The sequence below is a fragment of the Chrysemys picta genome, chromosome 9, assembly GCF_011386835.1.
Source record: "Chrysemys picta bellii isolate R12L10 chromosome 9, ASM1138683v2, whole genome shotgun sequence".
NCBI lineage: Eukaryota > Metazoa > Chordata > Testudines > Emydidae > Chrysemys > Chrysemys picta.
In genome coordinates this window covers 28663773-28689163 of record NC_088799.1, presented here as the reverse complement: position 1 = coordinate 28689163, position 25391 = coordinate 28663773, and the positions used below count along the sequence as shown (strand labels likewise).

The 25391-nt window shown below is 40.5% G+C and overlaps 1 protein-coding gene across 4 annotated transcripts in view; it reads right to left on the bottom strand.

Annotated features, from left to right (window-relative positions):
* Nucleotides 1-25391, bottom strand: part of HLTF (helicase like transcription factor) — a 54644-nt gene that overhangs the window by 16166 nt on the left and 13087 nt on the right. For 2 of the 4 annotated variants that reach the window (XM_005312908.4, XM_042853657.2), the window contains 12 exons: nucleotides 24367-24415; nucleotides 16168-16258; nucleotides 14777-14856; nucleotides 14652-14696; nucleotides 13282-13371; nucleotides 12938-13035; nucleotides 10316-10459; nucleotides 7670-7808; nucleotides 4356-4491; nucleotides 3879-4058; nucleotides 2582-2706; nucleotides 13-191 (listed from right to left, as the gene is read on the bottom strand). In XM_005312908.4, coding sequence (XP_005312965.2) covers nucleotides 13-191; nucleotides 2582-2706; nucleotides 3879-4058; nucleotides 4356-4491; nucleotides 7670-7808; nucleotides 10316-10459; nucleotides 12938-13035; nucleotides 13282-13371; nucleotides 14652-14696; nucleotides 14777-14856; nucleotides 16168-16258; nucleotides 24367-24415 — 1356 coding nt within the window. The remainder of the gene's footprint in view (nucleotides 1-12; nucleotides 192-2581; nucleotides 2707-3878; nucleotides 4059-4355; nucleotides 4492-7669; nucleotides 7809-10315; nucleotides 10460-12937; nucleotides 13036-13281; nucleotides 13372-14651; nucleotides 14697-14776; nucleotides 14857-16167; nucleotides 16259-24366; nucleotides 24416-25391) is intronic. The other 2 variants (XM_005312909.4, XM_042853656.2) reach the window with 2 other exon arrangements.

The window sequence follows — 25391 nt, the reverse complement described above, 5'->3', positions numbered from 1 at the left end:
AAAATAGCTAACCTGTTCACTTTGGATGACTTCACAAATGCATGGTTTACAAAACACATGTGCGCAGTGTGTTATCACAGGAAGGTTCAGAGAATCCAAGCAAATTGCACATTCTTCATCTGAGCCAGAGCTGAGAACCAACTTCATTTTATTTACTAACTTCTCACGTAATTCTTCAGGAGTACTATCACCTAATACATACAGAAAACATAGTTTTGTTAAAAACCAAAAAAAGATTTTACACATGGGGCCAGATCAGCAGCATAGTTCCATTGAATCCAACAGAACCATGTTTATTTACACCAGTAAGGATCTGGCCTACAATTTATAAACACACTTAAATATGGCAGAATCATCAAGAATAATTCTGTATTACTATCTAAAAACATTTTTAAGAATATTCAATTTGAGTCACTCAGACTAAAAACTCAAGAAACCCTAACTGACTATGGGCACACTGATCAGTACAGGATGCAACGTGCTCAGTGACTGAGGGGAAAAGAGCATTGTTTACGCAACAGCAGTTTTACACAGTGCTTCTATTATGGAGATATTGGTAGCTACTCTATAGTTGAGATTGCACTGTGATTTCTGCTTAAAAGGAGGAACAAATCTATCTGTTTCACACTAATTGAATGTAGTGTCCAAATTTAGCATAGTAAAACTCTACATGGAAAATTTATGTCCTATGAATTATTTTTTTTTAGGGATAATGTTTAGCAATATTTTAAATTGCTTTCTTTTAAGTTTTGCCCCATTTTTTCAAATTTCTTTGTTTCCAGAAGCTCAAAACTTCATACTGATCCTGATGACACATCAGACATATGATCATTTTGAAATTTTAGAACTGGGCATCAGAAGTTATAACTTATATTCAGGATATCTTAACTGGACTGTGCTAAATGCAGTCAATGGACCTACTCAGATCCAGCAGCTACTTTCCATTTTCTGAAGTTACAGGGACATCTGCCTCTGCAGTGGAGCTGCACACTCTTGGATTCCGAAAACTGTGCCTTCAACTCTCAGCCTTCCCCCCACTCTGTCCTAGCCCCTATAATGGCAAAGGATCATGGGGAAAAGAAAAACCCACAGCTTGCAACTCCACTGCAGAAGCAGTTTCTTCTTCTGATAAAGCTACAGGGCTGTTCCCCCACACCTCACTCATCCTCTTGTCCTCAGAAGGGGAGAAGTGGGCCCAATACATTAATAAACTTTCTATGGCTCAGCAGTGCACAGCGGTCCTCTGATAAACGTCCTGCAGTTCAACAGTCAAGAGCTTGATTGAGGTCTGTAACAGCAGAGCTATCAGATTCAGGGAGGAGAGTATCATCTCCTCCCTGTTTTTAGCCTCCATGACCTCCTATTCTGCTCTGCTTCCCCCCACATGTACTTGCTGACGTATTCAGCTTTTAAATGTGTACTAGTGTTGATAGATCTAAACATTAAAAGTTGATTATAATAGGAAAGAAGGACAACATGGTGGGAGCATGGGGAGCAAGGCTACCCGGGGGCAATTTAGGCTGTGAAGGGCACTGGGGAGAAGTAGGCCAGGACAGGGAGCAAGGCATGGGGGCAGGGGAAGGAAAGGAGGTCATGGGAAACATCAGGGCTTTGCAAAGGGCTTACAGGGGATAATATGTATTAATACCAAATAGCTAATCACGTGTACTAAAAGAAGACTGTCAACGCTGATACATACTCATTAAACCCTGGTAATTTCCACCACCATAAAAACCAAAACATGTACCTTAAAGTTCAGTTTGCTAGACTGTACATCCAAATTCATTAAAAAAAGGCAAAAAACATGCAGTTAAGCCATTCAACACCCTCCTCCTATCTACATGCCGCTCCTTATTCCTCCATTCATAATATACATAGGTCCATTTTCATCCTTAAAATACATGTTGATTGAACTTAGTCCACAAATATAAAATTCACTAGTGCATGCACATGCAGACTTTACATAGCAATTACAGAACGGATATCAAATTTAGAATGACAGATCACCCATTCACAAATTTTCATAAGCATTACAGAAAAAACAAACAATCTCACAGCCACCATTTACAGAGACAGCATACCTCATTTATTTACACACTAATACAAAATCATGTATGGAACTACAGTACAATTTATAAAAGCCACCCTAACCCTATATTAATGATTAAAATAATCAGCATTTGAACACTCAGAATGGTTGTTCAGGAAAAAGATAGTGTAAGGGAGATATTTAAGGATGACAATGGGAACCAATGAGTAAACTGTAGATGGGTTGTTGAATGACTCAGCTAGATATTTTGTTCTTTTTTTAGGGCTTGCCTTTGGTGGGATGTGAAGAGTAGCATATATAACTATAAGTTAGGGGGAGCAGGTAAGTGGGGGAGATGTTTTAAAGAACAATCAAAAATTCCAAATATTGTAGGTAGAACACATTAATATACCCAATTAAATGCTAATTGTTTTTGTCCATAATACAGCAGGTAAAAAAAAAAAATCTACCAATAACATTTCTATTCTTGGGACTCGAACTAAAATGCTGTTACAGTTTTTAGAACGATATACAGAAAGTTCATCTACTCACCTATTTGACAACTGGAAGACGATGTATTTGTGCAAAGATGAGGATGGCAACACAGCTGCCTCAATCTGAGCAAGACACCAAGGACATCTGCATAATGTGCTAGAACAGTTCCTTCATTAAAATACCTGAAGAACAATTTTAACATTATAGTGTGAAAAACATTATACCCTAAATACATGGTCTCAATGGGTCAAGTTCAGCAACATAAATCGTGTCCTATTCTTACAGTCACCTTTTACCTGTTTTTCATGCAAAACATGCCCTTTCATTTTTTGTGTGTTTTTTTTTAAATGTGTACACACCCAAATGGCAAAACTGGAGCACTACCACTTACCTAAACAGTGGTAGCCCTGAATATTAGTGTGACCCCTGAATCTGACCCAGACTTTAATGAAATTGCAGCCGATTACACTGTACACTTTAACTCACAGAAACCAGGGACTTCTGAATGTCTGAACATTCTCAACTATTAAAACTTCTTGTGGTGTAGATTTTCGAAGAGGTACATAGACTTTTAGTCACCTATTTTACATTGACCCTGGTTCTCCACTCACCCATACTAATGTAACTTCACTGAAGTAAGTGGGCCACCAACTAAAATAAATCATGTGGCTGAAACCTTGTGCAATGCTTTGAAAAAATTACTGCTCTGTGTAAGGTGTGTGCGCCACGGTTTCTTTGTCCTGTTTTGTTAAAGCTGTGAAATGCAAAAGCAAAACTGAAAATCTTTCCAGGTTATCTAAACTTACTAAACTATATATATGCGCTTACCATACAGGTCAAAGTAGGAAGTTCCATATACCATCATATATCAGTAACTAGTTCCTAAGACTCATTTAAATTTAAGTTCTACTTGTTTCTGGAGAACATTACATTATTCTCATACATTATTTCAGGAAACAAGTTTTTCAAGTGCTAAAGAATTATTTTTAAGACCACTGTTAGTGTATTTTGTATTCTTTTTGCTTCTCTCAAAGCCAGTTAGGCTCATTTATGGCATATGCTAAACCATTCTTCATTTTCTTCCTCATACTAACAATTGAACAGATGCTACAGTCATTTGCAATTATTAATTCAGGGCATACTAAGAGTGAAAAGTGTGTGTGGGGGGAGATGAGAGAGAGAGAGAGAGAGAGAGAGAGAGAGAGAGAGAGAGAGAGAGTTTGGCATATTTTAGATACATTCTGCTATTACAGCTAATATGCTTGAAATATCTGGACCGGTAGTTTTCAGAAGTCAGACTACAAAGAAAACTGACAACTCTAACAGTAACTGCACAGTCTATCTTTTTATCTACCTGCTAATAGCAGCTTTGCCTTCGTTCTTCACAGACTGATAGATTTTTCTCTCTTCCTCTGTAAGCGTAACATGCTGAATAAATACCTTACGTTCTGGTAACTCCAAAACAGGCTTTCCTTTAATTTTGCTTGTTTTCGTTCTCCTAAGGGTGATGTTTTTAATTAGGGACTGTAAACGCCTAGAAAGACACATGAACCAGTCTTTAGTACACTAACACAAATTACTCACAACTTTTTTTTATTCAGTTTACTGTCTGATTCTTTTGCATAAAATCTAAGCTTGATAATTTTAGTGCGGTATAGCATACTAAGTTATATACTATGTATTGCATTTTACCACCGAAGTATAAATAAATCTCATGAACCAAAAATGTACATTATGTTTAAACAAAGTACAAATGTGTAAGTTTGTCATGATGCACTGGCAACCAAAGATCAGATTTATTATCCACAAACATTTTACAAGCTCTTCATACCTCAGTCCCCCTTGCTCTCCCAGCATGACAGGGCGCTGGATTGTTCTGCGCCACCACTCTCTATCAGTAAAAGGTTTCAGTTTTAAAAAGGAGAGAAGAGACCACAAATCCTTTAAGGAATTCTGGATAGGAGTGCCTAAAATAAGAAAAAGAATCTAGAAAACCTTAAGAACCAAAAATATAAATTTGATTAAAAGTAGTCCACCCTCCACAAATACACAGAGCAAAGCTTTAAAACCCAGAGCACAAAATTTTTTTTTTTTCCAGATTGTTTCATATAGTGGATCTGTGACTCAAAGTATTAGTTTTCATAAACAAAGCACCATTACGCTAGCATACACTTTTTCAGGGGAGTCTTTCTGCAGCTATTTTAACTGCATATTTTAAAATGTATTAGTTTTCCCATATAGTTCCACTTTAAAGAAACAGGCAGGATTGAGGAAGAGAGAGAGAATTGGCTGACAAAGATTCTAACCCATATAATAATGGGACAACATATTAAAATCCATCAGATAACACACCCCAGGTAAAGGGAAGAGCTGTCAAAAAAAGAAAAAAAAAAGTGTTAGGACTTTAAATGATCTTAAAGAAATAATCTATTTTAAATGAATTTTTAAATACACCCCAACAGCTGATAATAAAATGACTCGTTTTCTGCACAAAGTGGCAGTCTCAGCATCTACCACAGAAAACCCCTGAAGTAGCCATACACTTGGCTGAAGTTATGTCTGCAATTTAGAAGAAACTGGTGGTTTGGAAGAGTTGGGGGGATTCCAGCCTGCTCACAGCAGTTTTGACACAAAAGGGCTTTGTTAAGATCGATAGGCATAAAATGTTACTCTGTATTTGTTCATTTTTCATAGATCATCATCATCTTGTCAGACCTCTCATCTTTTAGTCTAGGTGCAAAGGTCATTACAAATCCTTTAGTCTTTTTAAAAAAATAGTTTTCAGAACCAAAGCTTCAGTGCTTCTCCCCTCCTTTTAAAACAAGCAGCTGAGTACTAATAGGAATTCAAAAACAAAATAAAACAAAACCACACACAGTAGTTTAAGTAAAGAAAAGCAAGTATAGTGAAAGTTTTCAGTTTCAAGGGTTATTCTTAAAACAAGCAATTTTTAAATACTGAAATTTCACACTACTTGCATGCAGATCTGAAAGGATATAGCCAAAGTCTTCTCCACCAACAATATTTTCTGTCAGATGCAAAGATAGCTTCAGCCCAAACTGAGCACATAGTACAGTAACTCCTCACTTAAAGTCATCCTGGTTAACGTTGTTTTGTTGTTACGTTGCTGATCAATTAGGGAACATGCTTGTTTAAAGTTGTGCAATGCTCCCTGCTCCCCTAAGTTCCCTGTGCAGCAGCTGCCCAGCAGGCTATCAATTGCTGGCAGTTCAGCTCTCCCTCCCCTCACTGTCATGTGCTGCTCCTGCCCTCTGCCTTGGAGCTGCTCCCCGAGACTCCTGCTTGCTGTGCGGGGGAGAGGAAGAGAGGGGCTAATGTCAGGGTGTCCCCCTGCACCCCACTTACCCTATCTTCCATAGAGCAGGGGACACACATGACAGGGTCTCAGCAAGCTGGTCTAATTAACAAGGCAGTGTATTTAAGAGTAGGGTCAGCATACTTAAAGGGGAAATGCACATCTCTCTCTCACACACAGGGTGTCTCTCTCTGTCTGGGATGCAGTCTCCCCCTCCCTCCATTCCAGCTGCCTTGTAGAGTATGAGAGTTAACCCTTGAGGGCTCAGCCAATTGCTAATTCATCATTTAGCAGTAAGGCATTTTCTGGGAAATATGCAAGCCTCCGACTCCTCCACCTCAACCAAGGTAGGTAGGTAGGTGTGTGATATAGTCTTTTGTCTGATGAAAAAAAATTCCCTGAACCTAACCCCTTCATTTACATTAATTCTTATAGGGAAATTGGATTCGCTTAAAGTCGCATTTTTCAGGAACATAACTACAACGTTAAGTGAGGAGTTACTGTACCAGAAAACAAAAAACCCTCTATTTAAAAAAAAGGGCACATATAACTTCTTAAGAACGACTGAAAACGGAATAAAATGATTGAGTCTTTTTCTAAGAGGAATACTTCAAAAATACTCTGAAATGCTAGACTGTTGTGAGAAATCTAAAGTTTGCAGACACTAGAGAAACTTGGCCACTGATCTTATGATTTGATACTATGAATGACAAAGAATAATTTTTGGGCCTAGAAAAGAGAATGAGAAAGACTATATAGGCTGGTGCTTAGAGTACTCACCCAGGATGTGGGAGACCCACGTTCAAGTTCCTGCTCCCGTGACTTTTTAATTTATAAAAGGTGGAACAGGAGAGACCCATACCAGAATCTCTCATAGTCCAGTGTTAGGGCACACTCCTGTAATGTGGGAAACAAGTTCAAATCCCTTCTCCACATCAGGCAGAGAAGATCTCCCACAACACAAGAGAACACCCTAGCCACTGAGGTAAAGGTTTGAGAGGTTTTCTTCCTTCCCTCGCAGCTGTTTTGTGAAACTAGACATCCAAATACCCAAAATTAAAACCAAAAATCATTTTGACTCAATTTTTTTTGACTTTTTGATTCACTAATTCAACCCAAACAAAATTTTGTTCGGTTTTTCAGAATTGACAACAAACGGGAAAAAAATCCATTATTCACCCAGCTCTATCCATAATACATGCCTTTTGGGCATTATTCCTTAGACAGCACGTTTGCAAGTTGTTGTAGATGGTTTGCAGTTCACTTAGGCCCCAGATCAGGAAAGCATCTCTACTCAGGCCAACAGTTAGGCAGATGATTAAGTGCCATTGATTTAAGCCAAACACGTGCTTATGTGTTGTCCTGAACAAGGATTTTTCCTGAATCAAGGACTAAGTGAACAAAAAAAATCTGGGTTTCAAAGAAATCAAACATGCTGGTTTGTGAGTCAGTCCCTTCCTTCTTTGCTGATCATGTAAAATGAAGCTGGGATAATAGCATTATTTTAAATAGTTTAATTTGGTTGCATTCTCATCAACTTTTATAAAGATGATAGCTACAGCAGTTTTCTATGGACTTTTAATTTGCTACTGAGGACTTATGAAAAACTCTGACATTACTTTTTCAAAACCATTTTGAGATCTTCTTTCTGAACTAAGATTAATTTAAGAGCAGTCTAAAATAAGTGTGAACTTAGAGCCCAGCAGCCAAAATAAATGTTAGGTTTTCTGGATAAAGCCAAAATGAAAACATTTCTTTAAAAATGTAGTGTCACTGTAGTACAAAAATAAAGGTTAACACTGCAATTATTGTAGTGTAAAATATTTTACCTGTCAGTATCCATCTTCTCTGTGCCTCCAAATTTAATGCAGCTTTAGTTTGCTGAGCATTTGGGTTTCGAATTGTGTGCCCCTCATCCAACACCACTCTCAGCCACTTTAATCTGTGTAACAGGCTATCGCCTCTGCTCTGAAATACAATTTTATTTTTGATCCTGTAACTCAAATCAAAATAGACCTTTTTGCAACTATGATAAATCAAGTCATAGACCTAACACATAGCACAAGTGAGGTAGATTCATTAAGACAGATTTCTAATAGTAGAAAGTATATTCATTTTTATCTTGCTTACTCAAAGAACAGTAAAACGAGGAATGTGAGGAACCCACTCTTTTGGATTTAAAGAATCCCTGGAAATGTAAATCAAGTGCCTAGGACTAAGAGGATGCAAAAGGGTGACCAGAGCAGAAAGCAGAGAAGTGGGCTACATGATGCTAAATTAAATAGGAGGGGCCATTTCAAACAACTGATACCCAGATATTTTAAAAGGACTGAGATTTGTATGAAAACAAACCTAGCCAAATGCATGGATTCACATATAACAGATATCTTATTCAGGAAATTAATACATCCCTCAATAAAACAATCAGTTTTTACATACTTTCATAGACTATGCATAGAGTCCTACCAAATTCACAGCCATGAAAAACACATCACGGACCGTGAAATCTGGTCTTTTGTGTGCTTTTACCCTATACAGTATAGATTTCATGGCGGTCCTGCCTTCAAAGCTGGGATCCCAGCCAGCAGCCACCGCTCTTCACCTGCCCATCTCTGAAGGCAGCGGTGGGGCCAGCAGCAGTGCAGAAATAAGGGTAGCAGTACCACAACCCCCCCTCACAATAACCCCGTGACCCCTCCACAACTCCTTTTTGGGTAAGGACCCCCTACAATTACAACAAAGTGAAATTTCAGACTTAAAAATAGCTGAAACCATGAAATTCATTATTTTTGAAATCCTATGACCATGAAATTGACCAAAATGGACTGTGAATTTGGTAGGGCCCTAACTATGCAATTCAAAAAGCTTGACTGAAGTGCCTTGGCTGTGTAAAATTAAGCAGCAGAGTTGGAACCTTTAGATCCACTGCAGAGAGCTCTCCAAATTGAGCTAACAGAGTAACTAATAGCAGTAGTATGTGGTCATCCTTAGGCCTGGTCTACACTAATCCCCCAATTCGAACTAAGGTACGCAACTTCAGCTATGTGAATAATGTAGCTGAAGTCGACGTACATTAGTTCGAACTTACCGCGGTCCAGACGCGGCAGGCAGGCTCCCCCGTTGACTCCGCGTACTCCTCGTGGCGAGCAGGATTACTGGAGTCGACGGGCAGCACTTCTGGGTTCGATTTATCGCGTCCAGACAAGACGCGATAAATCGAACCCAGAAGTTCGATTGCCAGCCGCCAAACCAGCACGCAAGTATAGACAAGCCCTTAGTGTGGATCACCACTAGAAGGGGCTGGGACATTTTGCCAGAGGGTTTCACAGATTTTTTGCTGACATCAGAGCAAAGGTGAGACTCAAGAACCTTGGGTTCCATTCCAAGCTCCTGAGGGGAGTACCCTATATAGTGAGAACAAACACTTCTGCTTAATCCTCTCCCTCCCCCCACCGCTGCCCTTCAACCTCAATCTCTTCTGCCCTGTCCCAGTCCAGTCTCTTTTCCATCATGGCTCCTTGCCTCAGTCCCATTCTCTTGGTCTACCCAATCCCAGTCCCCTTGCCCAGAAAATCCTTGCCTCACCCCTCAGGGCTCCCCATCGGTTATTCTTCTCCCCCACTTTCATTTCCCCTGCCCAACCCTAGTTCCCACCCATCCCCTAGCTTCCTGTCCCCAATCTCCTTGCTCACACAGTCCTCTGTCTCTTTGCTATCCCAGCCTCCATCTTCCTCTCCACCCACACTTCCCATCCTGACTGGCCTCCAGGGCTCCTCATTCAGTTTTAGTGTCCCCCCATACCCCCAGCTCTTTGTCCCAGGTCTCTTTTCCCAACCAGTTCTTGTTCTACCTTTGCACCCTAGTTCCTTGTCAGTTCAGTCCTCCCTCCCATCTTAGAACCAATGTGGGAAGGAGATAAGCCCCAGTCTCTTCCTCAAGCTCTTCATCCAACCTCAGTCTCTACCCATACCTCTATCTGCTGCCTCTCAGCCCATCTGCCCCCCCTACTCCTAATCTCCTTGCACACCTAGTCCCAAATTACCAATTGCCAACCCTGCCCCAAGTCCCAGTTTTCGCCTTTCCTCCAGTTGCCTGTCCTAACCTGCTCTCCGCTCAAGTCTGACTCTTTCCCCCCCGCAGCTGAATCAGGCAGCTTCCTCCTCCATGCTGCCAGGGGACTGAGGGGTCACTGACAGCACTAAAGATACACACTCCCTGCTCTCAGTTCAGGTGCCCAGATCTAGCACAGCCCACTGCTACCCAGAACTGAAATTGTAAGGAAAACCCTGCTCAGCCCCAGACTAGATCAAACCCAATGCAGTCAGAATCTGTGGGGAATTTAACTGCTAAAAATAATACAATAGATACATTCAAAGAACGCCTCCCACTCTTCATAAATGGCCATTTTAAGTTTGTTTGGTTTTATATCATCTGATATAAAAAGTTGCTATAAAGACATTTAGTATTTTACTTACTCCATAATCGCTGGCTAAAATGTTGTAGGTTGTTAGTACTATGTCTTGTTTTGAAAGAAATGATGGGTCTTTGCTGCGATCAGGACCATAATAAACATATATATTCAAGTGAACATCTGGCCTGATATGTTGTTCAAACTGGTCCTGAAAGAAAAGTCATTAGAGAAACTGCGATGAATCAAATGTTGCCACATAACTATATTCTTTAAGGATGGCTTACAAAAACAACTGTAGATTCTGTTCCGACTCTGTGGCATACTGCAACTACCAATGGTGGAACATAGGACATATAACAAAAGTCAACTGTTTTGGGATAAGAGAGGCAGAGGGAACTGTAGTAGCCAACTTAATTACAGCAAAAACAGAACCAAAAACAAAGCAAAGCTTCATAGTGAGTCACAAGGAATTGTACTGCAATGGAGTTGAGGGGAGGGACGGAGGGAGGAGATATTTTTTACACATGTGAAATAAAGCTACAATGGCATTTCTGAATAAATAAGAAAAAATAAATGAAAGAATGACAGGTTAAAAATTATTAGTATGTCTCGTGCTACTAACAACATTTTATTTAAAATGAAAGATTTTCAAAATCTACTTTTCATCATTAGTGTTTAAATTTTTGCTCCTCTTTTAAATAAAATAGTTGTTCTTCACTTGTCCCTTTCTTTTTTGTTTCTAAAGTGTTTCGCCTTTGTCGCTCTCCAGCACTAGCACCATGTTGCAGAATTAGAGCTGCTGACAAAAAGAAGGGGTAAAGTCTAAAGATACTTTTTATTGAAATCAGTTTATCACAGTTCTAGGACGCAAATATAATATATGGAGGGAGTACTTTAATCTCCCTCACTCTGAGTTCTCCACACGAAGCTTCATTTGTTGAGTTTTCTGCAAGTTTCTCCATTACTGAATAAGTATGAGGCAGCATTATTTCTGGTAACTTTATTATAGTAACTTCACGAATCACCAGAATCTAGAGAAGGAATTATAGCTAGAGCGAGGCAAGATTTTTCAGATGAATAGTTTGCAGTTTCAGTTGATTCAAAACTATTTGTGAATTTGTCTCAATTTCAAACAATGACATGAAAACTGTAGTTTCAAATGCCAAGTCCACCGTCCAATTTTGTAGTTTTACAAAAAAAATTTAAACAGACCAACAACAAAAAATTGAAAAAGCAAGAGTATTTTCTCTCATCTCTTTTCAGTTTTAATTATCTTTGTGTTGTAAAATCCAATGGCATAAAGCTTCGACAAAGACATGTGATTTTTAAGCTGAGTGTCCCTTTAACATGTTTACAAACAATGAACTTCTCTCCTGCAATAAAAAAGGAGGGTGGAACTGTGAACCTGTGTGGAACCCATTTGCTCAATAATGACTCTCCTCACAGGGTGACCAGTATTTGTAGCTCTTTAATGGACATGATATCAGTGAATAAAAGCCACTTAGTCTCATGGGACCACTATGTCACTTCAATTTGTTCTAGTATCAAAAATTACTAGGGCTGTCAAGCGATTAAAAAAATTAATTGCGATTAATCACTGTTAAACAATAATAGAATACCATTTATATAAATATTTTTGGATGTTTTCCACATTTTCAAATATATTGATTTCAATTACAACACAGAATACAAAGTTTACAGTAACACTTTATATTTAATTATAAATATTTGCACTGTAAAAATAAAACAGTATTTTTCAATTGACTTAATATAAGTACTGTAGTGCAATCTCTTTATCATGAAAGTTAAACTTACAAATGTAGAATTATGTACAAAAAATAACTGCATTCAAAAATAAAACAATGTCAAACTTTAGAGCCTACAGGTCCACACAGGCCTACTTCTTGTTCAGCCAATCGCTCAGACAAACAAGTTTGTTTACATTTGCAGGAGATGTTTAGCATATCTGGCACGTAAATACCTTGCAATGCCGGCTACAAAAGTGCCATGCAAACGTCAGTTCTCACTTTCAGGTGACATCGTAAATAAGAAGTGAGCAGCATATCTCCCGTAAATATAAACAAATTTCTTTCTTGTAGCGACTGGCTGCACAAAAAGTAGGACTGAGTGGACCTGCAGGCGCTAAAGTTTTGCACTGCCTTTTTTTTTTTTTTTTTTTTTTTTTTACATAACTGCACTCAAAAACAACAAAACTACATTTGTAAGTTGCGCTTTCATGATAAAAAGACTGCACTATGGTATTTATATGAGGTGAATTGAAAAATACTATTCCTTTTATCATTTTTACAGTGCAAATATTTGTAATAAAAACATTATAAAGCGAGCACTGTGCACATTGCATTCTGTGTTGTAACTGAAATAAATATATTTGAAAATGTAGAAAAAATCCAAAATATTTAATAAATTTAAATTGGTATTCTTGTTTTACAGTGTGATTAAAACGGCGATTAATTGCAATTAATTTTTTTGAGTTAATCAAGTGAGTTAACTGCAATAAATCAACAATGCTAAAAGTTACCTATTTTTTGAATAACTGCTTTATTTCAAAATTAGGAGAAGCAGTAATTTTTAGTCAAATGACATGTTACTGGAGCAATGTTATTTGTACTGTCATAATTAAGAGTCACAAAATATTCAAGAATTAACATGATAATGTAAAACCTACAATCCAGTTGCTTAGGACAGAGAGCGGACATATGATCAGTGTTGTTCTGGGACCCTCTTCAGAATCATTTTTCTTAACAGACTGTACACTTGCAGTATCTGAGAAAATAGAAGTGACACTCAGCAGGATAATCATTTACCTTAATCCTTTATTTTGAAAGATTATAACAAACACAATGCTAAAAAAATAAAAATAAAAAAAATAAAAATTGGGTAGTTCCCTGTAGTCCTTTTGGAGGTCCCCATCAAAATAATGTAAACTTCACAGGATAAGAACCATCTGTATAGTATTTCAGTTTGAAAAGAAATAAAAATTCATAAGACTTGTGTTTATTTCTGCATTACCTTTTTTCTTTGCTTTCTTTTTTAATGGAGCAGATGGAGATGCAAGAGCAGACGCAAAGCCTGTGTCTTCTTGGATAATGCAAGAAGCTGCTGCCAAAAGACCACATCCAAATGCAAGACATTTTAAAAATGTGTGCATGGGTAGGTATATTTTTGTTACATTTATGTCACACTAAGTGAAACCTGTTAACCAAACAAACTGATTTTCTCACTGTTTTACAGGTAGCTATTAACATGGACGGTTTCAGAGTAGCAGCCGTGTTAGTCTGTATCCGTAAAAAGAACAGGAGTACTTGTGGCACCTTAGGATGCATCCGAAGAAGTGGGCTGTAGTCCACGAAAGCTTATGCTCTAATAAATTTGTTAGTCTCTAAGGTGCCACAAGTACTCCTGTTCTATTAACATGGAGTAACTCTCAAAGGGACAGAATCTATCGGCTATTAGGACAAACGATTTAGCACAAGTTTCACTCCAGGAGTACACACATACATAAAGTACTTTAGACTTGTTTACACAAACACTTAGCCCACATCAAGCTGGGGTGTAAACCTACCCTCCACTAGCCTGCCATGCACTAAGTGCCCATGTGGACTCTGCTGCTGAGCACGAAAAGTTCCCTAGTGTGCTGGGATTTACTCTGGTTTCAAAGCAGCATAGATCAAAGCGCACTAGGGAACTTTTAGTGCACGCCAGCTGTGTCCTCACAGACACGTAGTGCAGGCAAGGAAGCATGAGGTAGATTTACATCCCAGGTTGCTGCAAAGTGTTTATGTAAACAAGCCCTCAATGCAGAATACCTATAGTCTTTCAGATTTTCTTCCATGCGAGGTATTTAGTTTGACAAATAACGTATGTTCTTATACTTTTAGATTAGCATCTAAGCATTTTATCTTGTAATATAGCTTTGCCTTTCAAATGCGCTTTTTCCATCTCTGTGCCTACATACTACCCATGCTTGTCAGAATCTAAAGCATCTCATGTTTCCTCATTAAACCTTCCACTATCCCATCCCTTTTACCACTGAGGAAAGGATTCTCTTCAAAGCCTGTCACATCATTACTTAACAGCTTTTCTGGCTGAAGAAGTAAGAAACATAAGCCCAGGGAAGGAGTGCATCAACACTAGGCTAGCTCAATAGCCCTTTCTTAAATAAGAGTTCAAGGTTCTACTTCTAATAGATAAATTTACTCTTATAAATGGTTAAACCGAGTTACATGCTTACAGCATTAAACACACGTCTGCAGGAGTTTTACTGAAACATTTGTAATATAGATTTTCTTGATAAGAAGTTGGTCTGAAGTATCTTCTAGTGTACAATTTCTGCTTAAATTTCTGGTATGAAAACATACTTATACTCCAAAGAAACATACTTTTACTTCTCTTTCTGGTTGCTGGGAGATCTTTTTCACATTTGGCTGAAAAGAAAAACAATTGATTATTAAAAACTGAATGAAATTAAATTCTATTTTAACCCAATTATTTAAATACAGCTCACTTCTTGTTTGTTGTGGTAGCCACTCTTCAGATTCTTCTGAGTCACTGCTTACTGTATATTTGGGTTTCTCAGCTTTAGCTCTAAAATATTAAAATAAAAACTTCACAACCAGTACTAAAACTTGAAGAGCGTGTTTTAGCCACACAGACTAACATGCAATAGATATGGCCAATACGCTTTGAAAAGTTCCTCTGAGGGTGGGGGACAAAACAAAATGTACTCTGTTCATTGTTGTACTTCAATATGCAAAAAAAATTCTGTAGAGAGACTATTTTCTCATAAATGTAAAAAAACAAAAACAGATCTTTACACTAACCAATAAAAAGAACAAGCTGTGCCATGATGAAATGGCATGAACATATTAATATGTTTCAAACACAAATCAAGCCAAAAGCTGTCCCTTTTGTCTACAGAACAATGCATCTAAAGCAGTGGTTCTCAAACTTCATTGCTCCGTGACCCCTTCTGACAACAAAAATTACTACACGATCCCAGGAGGGGGACCAAAGACTGAGTCCGCCCGAGCCCCACCACAAAGAGGTGGGGGCCAAAGCTGAAGCTCAAGAGCTTCTGCCCTGGGCAAGGGGCATGTAATCTTAGTCCTGGGCAGTGGGGCTCAGTCTTCGGCTTCAGACCCGGGCGGTGGGGCTCGGGCTCTGGCTTCAGCCCTGGGTCCCAGCAAGTCTAACACCATCCTTGGCAACCCCATTAAAATTGGGTATGTGACCCACCTGGGGGGTCCCGACTCAGTTTGAGAATGCCTGATCTAAAAGTATACTTGAAACACTGAGAAAAACTACTGAATTTAGCCCATCAGAATTTTATATCAAAGTTTTTTAAATAATAAATACAGAATTTCTGGTTCATTTTAATTGTGAAGTCAATACCTGGCACTGCTATCATACCTATCGCTCAGTCTCAATTAGTGGTCTGTGATACTTCCCACCTTAGAATATACACTACAGCGTATTTCTGACAACAGTAAGCTGCAGCTTGGGAAAGAAAAGAGAATATTGCTGCTATGGACACTGGCAGATAAACGAAGCAATCTAACCTTGTTGTTTACATTCTTTTTAAAAAATTCAATGGGTATGAAAACAGCATTACTACAAGAATGGATTACAGTTACCACCTTTGATACTATTATACTGGCAAGAGGGATAAAAACAATTGAGAATGTAGGCAAGAGTCACTTAGAAAAAAAGTTCATGATGGGCAGAGGAGAGGACACAAAACACTTACCACCTAGATAAGATCATCCTTACTCCAATCCAACTGATGTAAAAACCAGGAAGGCACTGCATCTTCTAGTTTCTTGCTAATCTCTTCAATTTTATTCAAATGTCATGTAGCAAGCCAGCAAAGAGAAAAAGTGTGTTTCAGGATATTACCTTTTTGGTCGGAAACTAGAATATTGTGACTGAACAGTTTCACGCTTCTTCTTTACACTAGAAATGTTGGGCTCCACATTACAGCTGGTCCCTTCAGGAGAAAAAAAAAAAAAAGTTATGAAAAGAAAAATACGGTCTTTCTGCCTGAAAGCCAAGCTACCTGAGAGCTACTTGATGAATAAAACTAGTACAGATTTAGATCACAAATAATGTTCTAAATTCCTCAGAGTGAAATTAGCATAACTGGCATTTTGAGTCACGACTGTAAATGTGAAATAAAAATACTATGAAGATCTTCCTAATATATTTCCAGCCATCTAAAATGCTGACATAGTAAAACAACCACTCACCACCTTGCCCAGCTAAATTTGCATACAAAGAAAGTAAAAAAGTGTTAATGGCCGTGTGACGGAACACACCCCAGCATTCACACCCTACACACTACTGTAATAATCTTCATAGTAGGTGTGCCTTTGTAAGATATCATTTGAAAACTCATACTTTGCTGGTCAATATTGACCTGATAAAATACATGTGGCAACATTGTATGTGAAGTTATAAGACTACCGTGTATGATGTTCAAAACTCACGTTCCACCAAAGTGGTCAAAAAGTCCTGTCTTGAACAAAGGAGTGTATGTTTGCCTTAAGTTGCATTTAGGGCCTGGTCTACACTACGACTTTAATTCGGATTTATCAGCTTTAATTCGAATTTACCCTGCAACCGTCCACACAACGACGCTATTTATTTTGATGTAAAGGGCCCTTTAAATCGATTTCTGTACTCCACCCCGACGAGCGGAGTAGCGCCAAAATCGATTTTAACATTTCGATTTAGGGATAGTGTGGCCGCAATTCGATGGTATTGGCCTCCGGGAGCTATCCCACAGTGCATCATTGTGACCGCTCTGGACAGCAATCTAAACTCGGATGCACTGGCCAGGTAGACAGGAAAAGCCCCGCGAACATTTGAATTTCATTTCCTGTTTGCCCAGCGTGGAGAGCACAGGTGACCACAGATAGCTCATCAGCACAGGTAACCATGCAGGCTGATAATCGAAAAAGAGCACCAGCATGGACCGTACAGGAGGTACTGGATCTGATCGCTGTATGGGGAGAGGATTCAGTGCTTGCAGAACTTCGTTCTAAAAGACGAAATGCCAAAACTTTTGAAAAAATCTCCAAGGGCATGATGGAGAGAGGCCACAATAGGGACTCAGATCAGTGCCGCGTGAAAGTCAAGGAGCTCAGACAAGCCTATCAAAAAACAAAGGAGGCAAACGGTCGCTCCGGGTCAGAGCCGCGGACATGCCGCTTCTACACCAAGCGGCATGCAATTCTAGGGGGGACTGCCACCACTACCCCACCTGTGATCGTGGATTCCGGGTCGGGGATAGTCTCATCAGTTACACCTGAGGATTCTGCCGATGGGGGAGAGGAGGAGGAGGAGGACGAGGAGGACGAGCTTGCAGAGAGCACACAGCACTCCGTTCTCCCCAACAGCCAGGATCTTTTTCTCACCCTGACTGAAGTACCCTCCCAACCCAGTACCCAAGACCCTGACCCCATGGAAGGGACCTCAGGTGAGTTTACCTTTTAAAATATAAAACTTGTTTTAAAAGCAAACGGTTTTTAATGATTACTTTGCCCTGAGGACTTGGGATGCATTCGCGGTCAGTTCAGCTACTGGAAAAGTCTGTTAACGTGTCTGGGGATGGAGCGGAAATCCTCCAGGGACATCTCCATGAAGCTCTCCTGGAGGTACTCCAAAAGCCTTGCCACAAGGTTTCTGGGCAGTGCATCCTTATTCCGTCCTCCATGGTAGGACACTTGACCACGCCATGCTTGCAGCAAGTAATCTGGTATCATTGCCTGACAAAGCCTGGCAGCGTATGGTCCCGGTGTTTGCTGGCATTCAAGCAACATCCGTTCTTTATCTTGTTGTGTAATCCTCAGGAGAGTGATATCACTCATGGTAACCTGGTTGAAACACGGGAACTTAATTAAGGGGGCAGAGGTGGCCGTTCCTACTGGGCTGTTTGCCTGTGGCGGAAAATAAATCCTTCCCTGCAGTTAGCCAAGCGCAGATGGGAAATTGGCCCTGAGCTTTTCGCGTTTGGCGAGCAGGGATCTTCCCTGATACCAGCCACGCGGTGGGGGGAGGGGTACAGCGATCATCCCAGAGAATTCATGGCGGGGTGGGGGGGGTGGGGTGGTTAGTTTGTTTTCTGCTGCTGCTGAATGTTAACAGAAAAACCGCAGCACTCTGCAGGCTATGCTTGGTATGTGGGAAAGGAGGGCGCAGAAGCTGTAAGACAATGGCTTACCATGGCCGCATGCAAGCCGAATTCTGTTGCCCGGACCTGTGATCTCTAGCAGCAAAGCCACAGGCACTCAGCATTAAGAGGCAAAATGCGACCTTGCACAGAAATCACATGTGCCATGTAATGTGAATAGTGTTGGTCACCGTGAAAGAGTATAAGCATTGTTCTGCAAAATGTATCTTTTTAAACAATTCTCTCTTTTTTCCCCTCCCTACAGCAGCTGCAAATTCCTCAAGCCTCCCTCCTCCATCCCGAAGGCTATCACAGATAAGGCGTCGTAAGAAGAGAACGCGAGATGAGATGTTTTCTGAAATTATGGAATCCAGCCGCAGTGACAGAGCTCATCTGAATGAGTGGAAGGAAACGGTTTCAAAGTATAGGAAAGAAGCCAGTGAACGTGAGGACAGGAGGGACCAACGTGAGGACATGAGGGACGCTCGACATGAGAGGTGGCGGCAGGAAGATCAGAGGCGGCAGGATGCAACGCTGGGGCTGCTGCGTGAGCAAACAGACATGCTCCGGCGTCTGGTGGAGCTTCAGGAACGGCTGCAGGAAAACAGACTGCCGCTACAGCCCGTTCCCCCCTCCCCCCTCCCCATGTTCCATATCCTCCTCACCCAGACGTGTAAGAACGCGGGGGGGGGGAGGGGGCTCCGTACACCTTCCCATTCCACCCCAGTAGACAGCCCAAGCAAAAGGCTGTCATTTTTTTAACCTTTTTTTAGTGGCCTTTTCCTTCCCACCGATCCTCCTCCCAAATCCCACCCGGGTTCCCTCCCTCTTTTTCTAATCTATTAATAAAGAATAAATGATTTTTAAATGATAGTGACTTTATTTGGTTTGAAAGAAAGCTGGAGGAAGGGGGAGGGTGGGTTCCTTACAGAAAATGAGTCAATAAAGGGGGCGGGTTTTCATGCAGGAGAAACAAACAGATATTTCACACTGTAGCCTGGCCAGTCATGAAACTGGTTTTCAAAGCTTCTCTGATGCACAGCGCTTCCTGGTGTGCTCTTCTAATCGCCCTGGTGTCTGGCTGCGCGTAATCAGCAGCCAGGCGATTTGCCTCAGCCTCCCACCCCGCCATAAAGGTCTCCCCCTTACTTTCACAGAGATTGTGGGGCACGCAGCAAGCAGAAATAATAGGGAGATTTCTTTGGCTGAGGTCAGAGCGAGTCAATAATGATCGCCAGCGACCTTTTAAACGGCCAAATGCACATTCTACCACCATTCTGCACTTGCTTAGCCTGTAGTTAAACAGCTCCTGACTCCTGTCCAGGCTGCCTGTGTATGGCTTCATGAGCCATGGCATTAAGGGGTAGGCTGGGTCCCCAAGAATAACTATTGGCATTTCAACATCCCCAACGGTTATTTTCTGGTCCGGAAAGTAAGTCCCTTGCTGCAGCCCTTTAAACAGAGTAGTGTTCCTGAAGACGCGAGCGTCATGAACCCTTCCCGCCCAGTCCGCGTTGATGTTCGTGAAACGTCCCTTGTGATCCACAAGTGCTTGCAGCACCATTGAAAAGTACCCCTTGCGGTTTATGTACTCGGTGGCTTGGTGCTCCGGAGCCAAGATAGGGATATGGGTTCCGTCTATCGCCCCACCACAGTTAGGGAATCCCATTGCAGCAAAACCATCCACTATGGCCTGCACATTTCCCAGAGTCACTAACTTTCGTAGCAGCACCTGAGTGATTGCTTTGGCTACTTGCATCACAGCAGCCCCCACAGTAGATTTGCCCACTCCAAATTGATTCCCGACTGACCGGTAGCTGTCTGGCGTTGCAAGCTTCCACAGGGCTATCGCCACGCGCTTCTCAACTGTGAGGGCTGCTCTCATCTTGGTATTCTGGCGTTTCAGGGCAGGGGACAGCAAGTCACAAAGTTCCATGAAAGTGCCCTTACGCATGCGAAAGTTCCGCAGCCACTGGGAATCATCCCACACCTGCAACACTATGTGGTCCCACCAGTCTGTGCTTGTTTCCCTTGCCCAGAATCGGCGTTCCATGGATAGAATCTGCCCCATTAACAACATGATCTCCAAAGCACCGGGGCCCATGGTTTCACAGAATTCTGTATCCGTGTCCATGTCCTCATCATGCTTGTCGCTGCGCTGCCGCCGCCGCTGCCTCCTCGCCTCATTTTTCTGGTCCTGGCTCAACATAAACTCCACGAGAACGCGCTAGGTGTTTACAATGTTCATGACTGCTGTTTTGAGCTGAGCGGGCTCCATGCTTGCCGTGGTATGGAGTCTGCAGTGTTCACCCACCCAGGAAAAAAGGCGCGAAATGGTTGTCTGCCGTCCGTTGCTTTCATGCAGGGAGGGAGGGATTGAGGAGGTGAGGCTGTACCCAGAACCACCTGCGACAATGTTTTTTGTCCCATCAGGCACTGGGATCTCAACCCAGAATTCCAATGGGCGCGGGAGACTACGGGAACTATGGGATAGCTATGGGATAGCTACCCACAGTGCAACGCTGCAGAAATCGACGATAGCCCCGGTACTTGGACGCACACTGCCGAATTAATGTGCTTAGTGTGGCCGCATACATTTCGAATTTATACAACCTGTTTTCCAAATTCGAATTATATAAATTCGGATTAATCCCGTAGTGTAGACATACCCTAAGTAGTAAACAGAGTCATCAAGTAGGAAGGGGAAACAAAGGAAGCTCAAACTGGTAGAAAAAAACAGTGGAGAACATCCTTCCACACAGACTCTGTCTCCTAGTTCCCAACTGGAAAAACATTTTCAGGAGAGGGGCAGGGAATTGAAACACCCCAAGACTGCCACTCTCTCTCCCTGTCTGTCTCTGACATCGCACCTAAGTTGACAAAGGAAAACAGCTGTTGGACTCTGGGGGGGCGTCCATACCTGAAGAGTTTGGTCAGTAGCCTTGCTGGAAGCATGTGTTGAGAAATTTTGCTTGAATTTAACATAGTTTGTTAAGTTAAAACACTTACTAGTGCCTATCCTGATTTTTTTTTAATAACCATTTCTGACTTTTATGCCTCATTACCAGTACTCACTTAAAATCTCTCTCTATAGTTAATAAACTTGTTTTACTGTTTCATCTAATCCAGTGTGTTGAAGCTGAAGTGTCTAGGTAACTCTATATAAGATAATAAACTGGCATATTTTTCCCTTAAAGGAAGAACAGACTTAATATAGCTATGCTGTCCAGGAGTAGGCTGAGCAGTACAGGACATACGTTTCTGTAGGGAAATCTGGGACTGGGGGTGTGTTGAGGTCCCCCTGCAGTATAACCAAAGCTGATGAGAACCAGTGAGTAACTAGCAGGCTGCAGTTACACATGACACTCCGGTTATGGCTTGCATGCTGGAAGGCTGTTTGTGAGCAGCCCACGTGGGAGCTACTTCAACAAGGCACTGTAAGGCACCCAGGTTGCAAGGCAGCGGTGACACAGCCCTCCACTGATCTGAATTGTACCCTAGTATGCCACAGCCTGGTTCTAACTGACATAGCTTTGATGTCAGTTTGATAGAAAGCTAAAGATACAAACTAGCTTTCTAATCAGACCCTGAAAGGTATCCTAATACATTTATTGGCTTTTGTGGGATTATTCTAGACCCTTTTTATTTTAAAATTACTTTTGAAATAGATGACCCTTATTAATGTTAGCTTAAAAAGAATACAACATTAAGGATGGGCCTGTATTTAGATATTAATATTTTTTAAATCATACATTATTCTTGGACATTTAAATTGTTATTTAAGTATCATATAGACAATCATGTAAGTTCATACTTAAATACAAAGCACTTTGAGAGAAACACAACTTGTCCCAACAGAGAAGACCAAAAGGACTCAGTCCACATAACAAGAGACAATTAAACATTATTTGACCAAGTACAGTATCAGAGTCTGGCTCTATCCAAAGCAGGTTTATTAGATTAGAAATGGTAGTTAGTAGAGATTTGGTATGTCCTTGTTACTAGCACTGTTTACACCGAGAGGAGAACAGATATTGTGAAATGGAGAAATATGAGACCAACACTGAGCTGATGAAGAGCTAGGGAGCAGAAATAACTAGAAATGTTTTACAACAGAAAAAAGTCTTTCCTCTATAGCGGGATACAGTGACCTTTACCTTATATTAAAGTACATAATAATAAAACCTTACACTTGTGTGCAAGATCAAGGCATAAAATTGGGTCTGACCACATTATTGTAGTAGACCCAAGTACAAAACTTACAAGACACAAGGAGAAAATTAATGTAAATACCATACGGATAGCAAAGACAGTCCCAACAAAGCTACGTCAGGATAGAGCACTTCCAAGATGAGGGTTATTCTAGCTGCAGACTTGACTAATTAGGGATATCTGAGTTTCTGGGTTACCTAAAACTAGTTAAAGTCAACAGAAACAGAGAGCTATGTTGTAACCGATCCATAAATAAAAAAGTAAATAAGATCTTCATCTTAAATAATTGTATCTGTTGGAGAAAAAAGAAACTAAGAATTCCCAAGAAGAATATACATAAAAGTAAATTCAAGAGATAAAATGTAGTAGGATAGACCTGGCGGAGGAAAACTGAAGCAGCTAAACTTGCAGAAGCAGTTTTGGTGTAAGTGTAAATAGTACTCAAAAATGTGTGCACATAAATACCAGAAAATAAAAGGTGAGGAAAAGGCATGTACTGTATGCAATTTCTGCTCTCTCCAACTCAGTAACTTTCCTTTCACAATGAGTTCAACCAAATGAATGCAATGGTGCTACACTTTTATATTACTAAAAAACCCTCACAATCTTGGGGAAGAGAGTGGAAATAACAAGGTAACTTTGACAAGTCAGATGATCTCCATATGCCTCAGTTTAAATGTGTATTTTATTACTTCTCTTAGAGCTACTGAGAGGCTTAACTAGTTTGTAAAGACCTTTCAGGTCCTCAGAGAATTGCTACTGTAAGCAGACCTGGCGAAAACTCAGGATTTCTGATTCATCAGAAATTTTGGCATTTCAAAGTCTGGTATAGAATGAAACCAAAATTATCAATATTTCTCACAAACTAGAAATTCTAAAAAGATATTGGTTTTTGGAAACACTGCCTTATGATGTTTCTGAAACAAAATTTGCTCTCGGGGACCACAGCAGAGGTAACACTGAGAGGAATAGCGATTTGATCCAGCAGCTGCCAGCATTACCAGAATTTGTGGCTCCATACTTACTGCCAAAGGGCACGGACCCCAGGGCTTCCAAACTCCAGGGGAGCCAGCTAACCCATGAGTCTGGGGTCCCTGATCTGAGGCAGTATGCATGGCAGGGTTACCCTGGAGCTACAGACCCTCAGAACCCATCCCAGGACTTCCAGGCTCCCAGTTCTGTGGCAATAATCCTGGGATCTCTCATGTCTTCCCAGCTCCCTACCGCAGAACTGGGAACCTAGCCTGAGAGCCCTGGCAAAACCCCAGTTTCTTAGGGCTTCCAGACTCTGTGCTGCAAAGCCAGGACCCAAGCCCCAGTTAAAGTCAGGACTTCCAGGTCTGCCAGGCTCTTCGCTGCGTAGGAGCCTGGAAACCCTGGCATAGCAGAGCTGCCCCAGAGCCATGGACCTTGCAAACCCCAGGGAAGCCCACATGGTTGGACTCCTCAACAGCCTGCCAGGCTCTGCCAGAACCCTGCTTGTGATTTGGCAAAAGTTCATCGAACTTGACTAATTTTTGTGAGCGATTTCAAGTTTGATGAACCGACATTTTCCAGTTTGGTTGGAAAATTTTCAACTAACTCTAATTGTAATTGCATATTGCTATTCTAATAATAGTGTTGTTGTATATTACTGAGTTAACAGATCTAGCGCTAGCATGTATTATTCATAATTCAAGTACTGTTGTGTCCTTTCACATTTTTACTGTTACCTTTCAAAAGTTCATGTCCTTCATTTTTCACACCAGTGACAACAGATTCCTAAGGAAAAACAACAGTTTATTCTGTAATGTAGTAACAACTAATATGGTAGCTACGGGTTTCATCTGTCTAGATAATTATTTTTTGCATTCAAAAAGATTGATTTAGTGGTAATATATTTACATTAATCAAAAGATTAAAAAGTTATGAGTTTAACACATTCATATAGTTAAAAAAAAAAAAAAAGGCAGATACACCAAAAGGGAACTGTAGACAGGCAGAAAGAGAACTTCAAATTACACGGGTATACTGGAAGGAAAATAAACCACTAAACTTTTCGGACTATTCTGAGCCCAGACACAAAGCATTACCACATAATTTTGATGCAATCATGCTTTTAAAAAAATCCTAATTCCTGTACAGATTACAATAAAATAATCAGACAATGTTTGTACTTACTCTTTCCACGGCATAGTTAAATCAATTTATGGGAAAGGGAGTGAGTGCAGCAAAACTGGCATTTGGATTAGATGATCCAAGAGGACCTTTTCAATCCTCCCTCCCTCCCTATCCTTTTTTAAACTATATGGTAAGAAGGTGTTCCACAAAGTAAATAAATCTGAGGTGTTTCCCCCCCACATTCAGACCCTCTGTTTCATATTTTTAGGTATAGTCTCTGCAATGCATGGGAACTATATAAGCGAGTCCTTAGAGGAAAACATACTTATTTGTGTATTCATCTCTAAATTTAACTCTTCCCTGGAGTACATCGTTTCAAAGTTCAAACACACAGACTATTTTGTTTCAAAATATATTTAAATTAAGTCCTCTAATTATATCTGACCTGGCGGTGTAACATAATACCATTCTGCTTCTTACTTTATATCACTGGATATTATAAGCATAAAAAGCTCATATCAACTGTAAAAATGATATGAGGTAAGGATTTTTGATTACTTGCTAGAAGAAATTATTTCACACAAAAAACAGTAGTCATGGTGTGCCATCCTTTAAAAAAAAAAAAAAAAATACATCT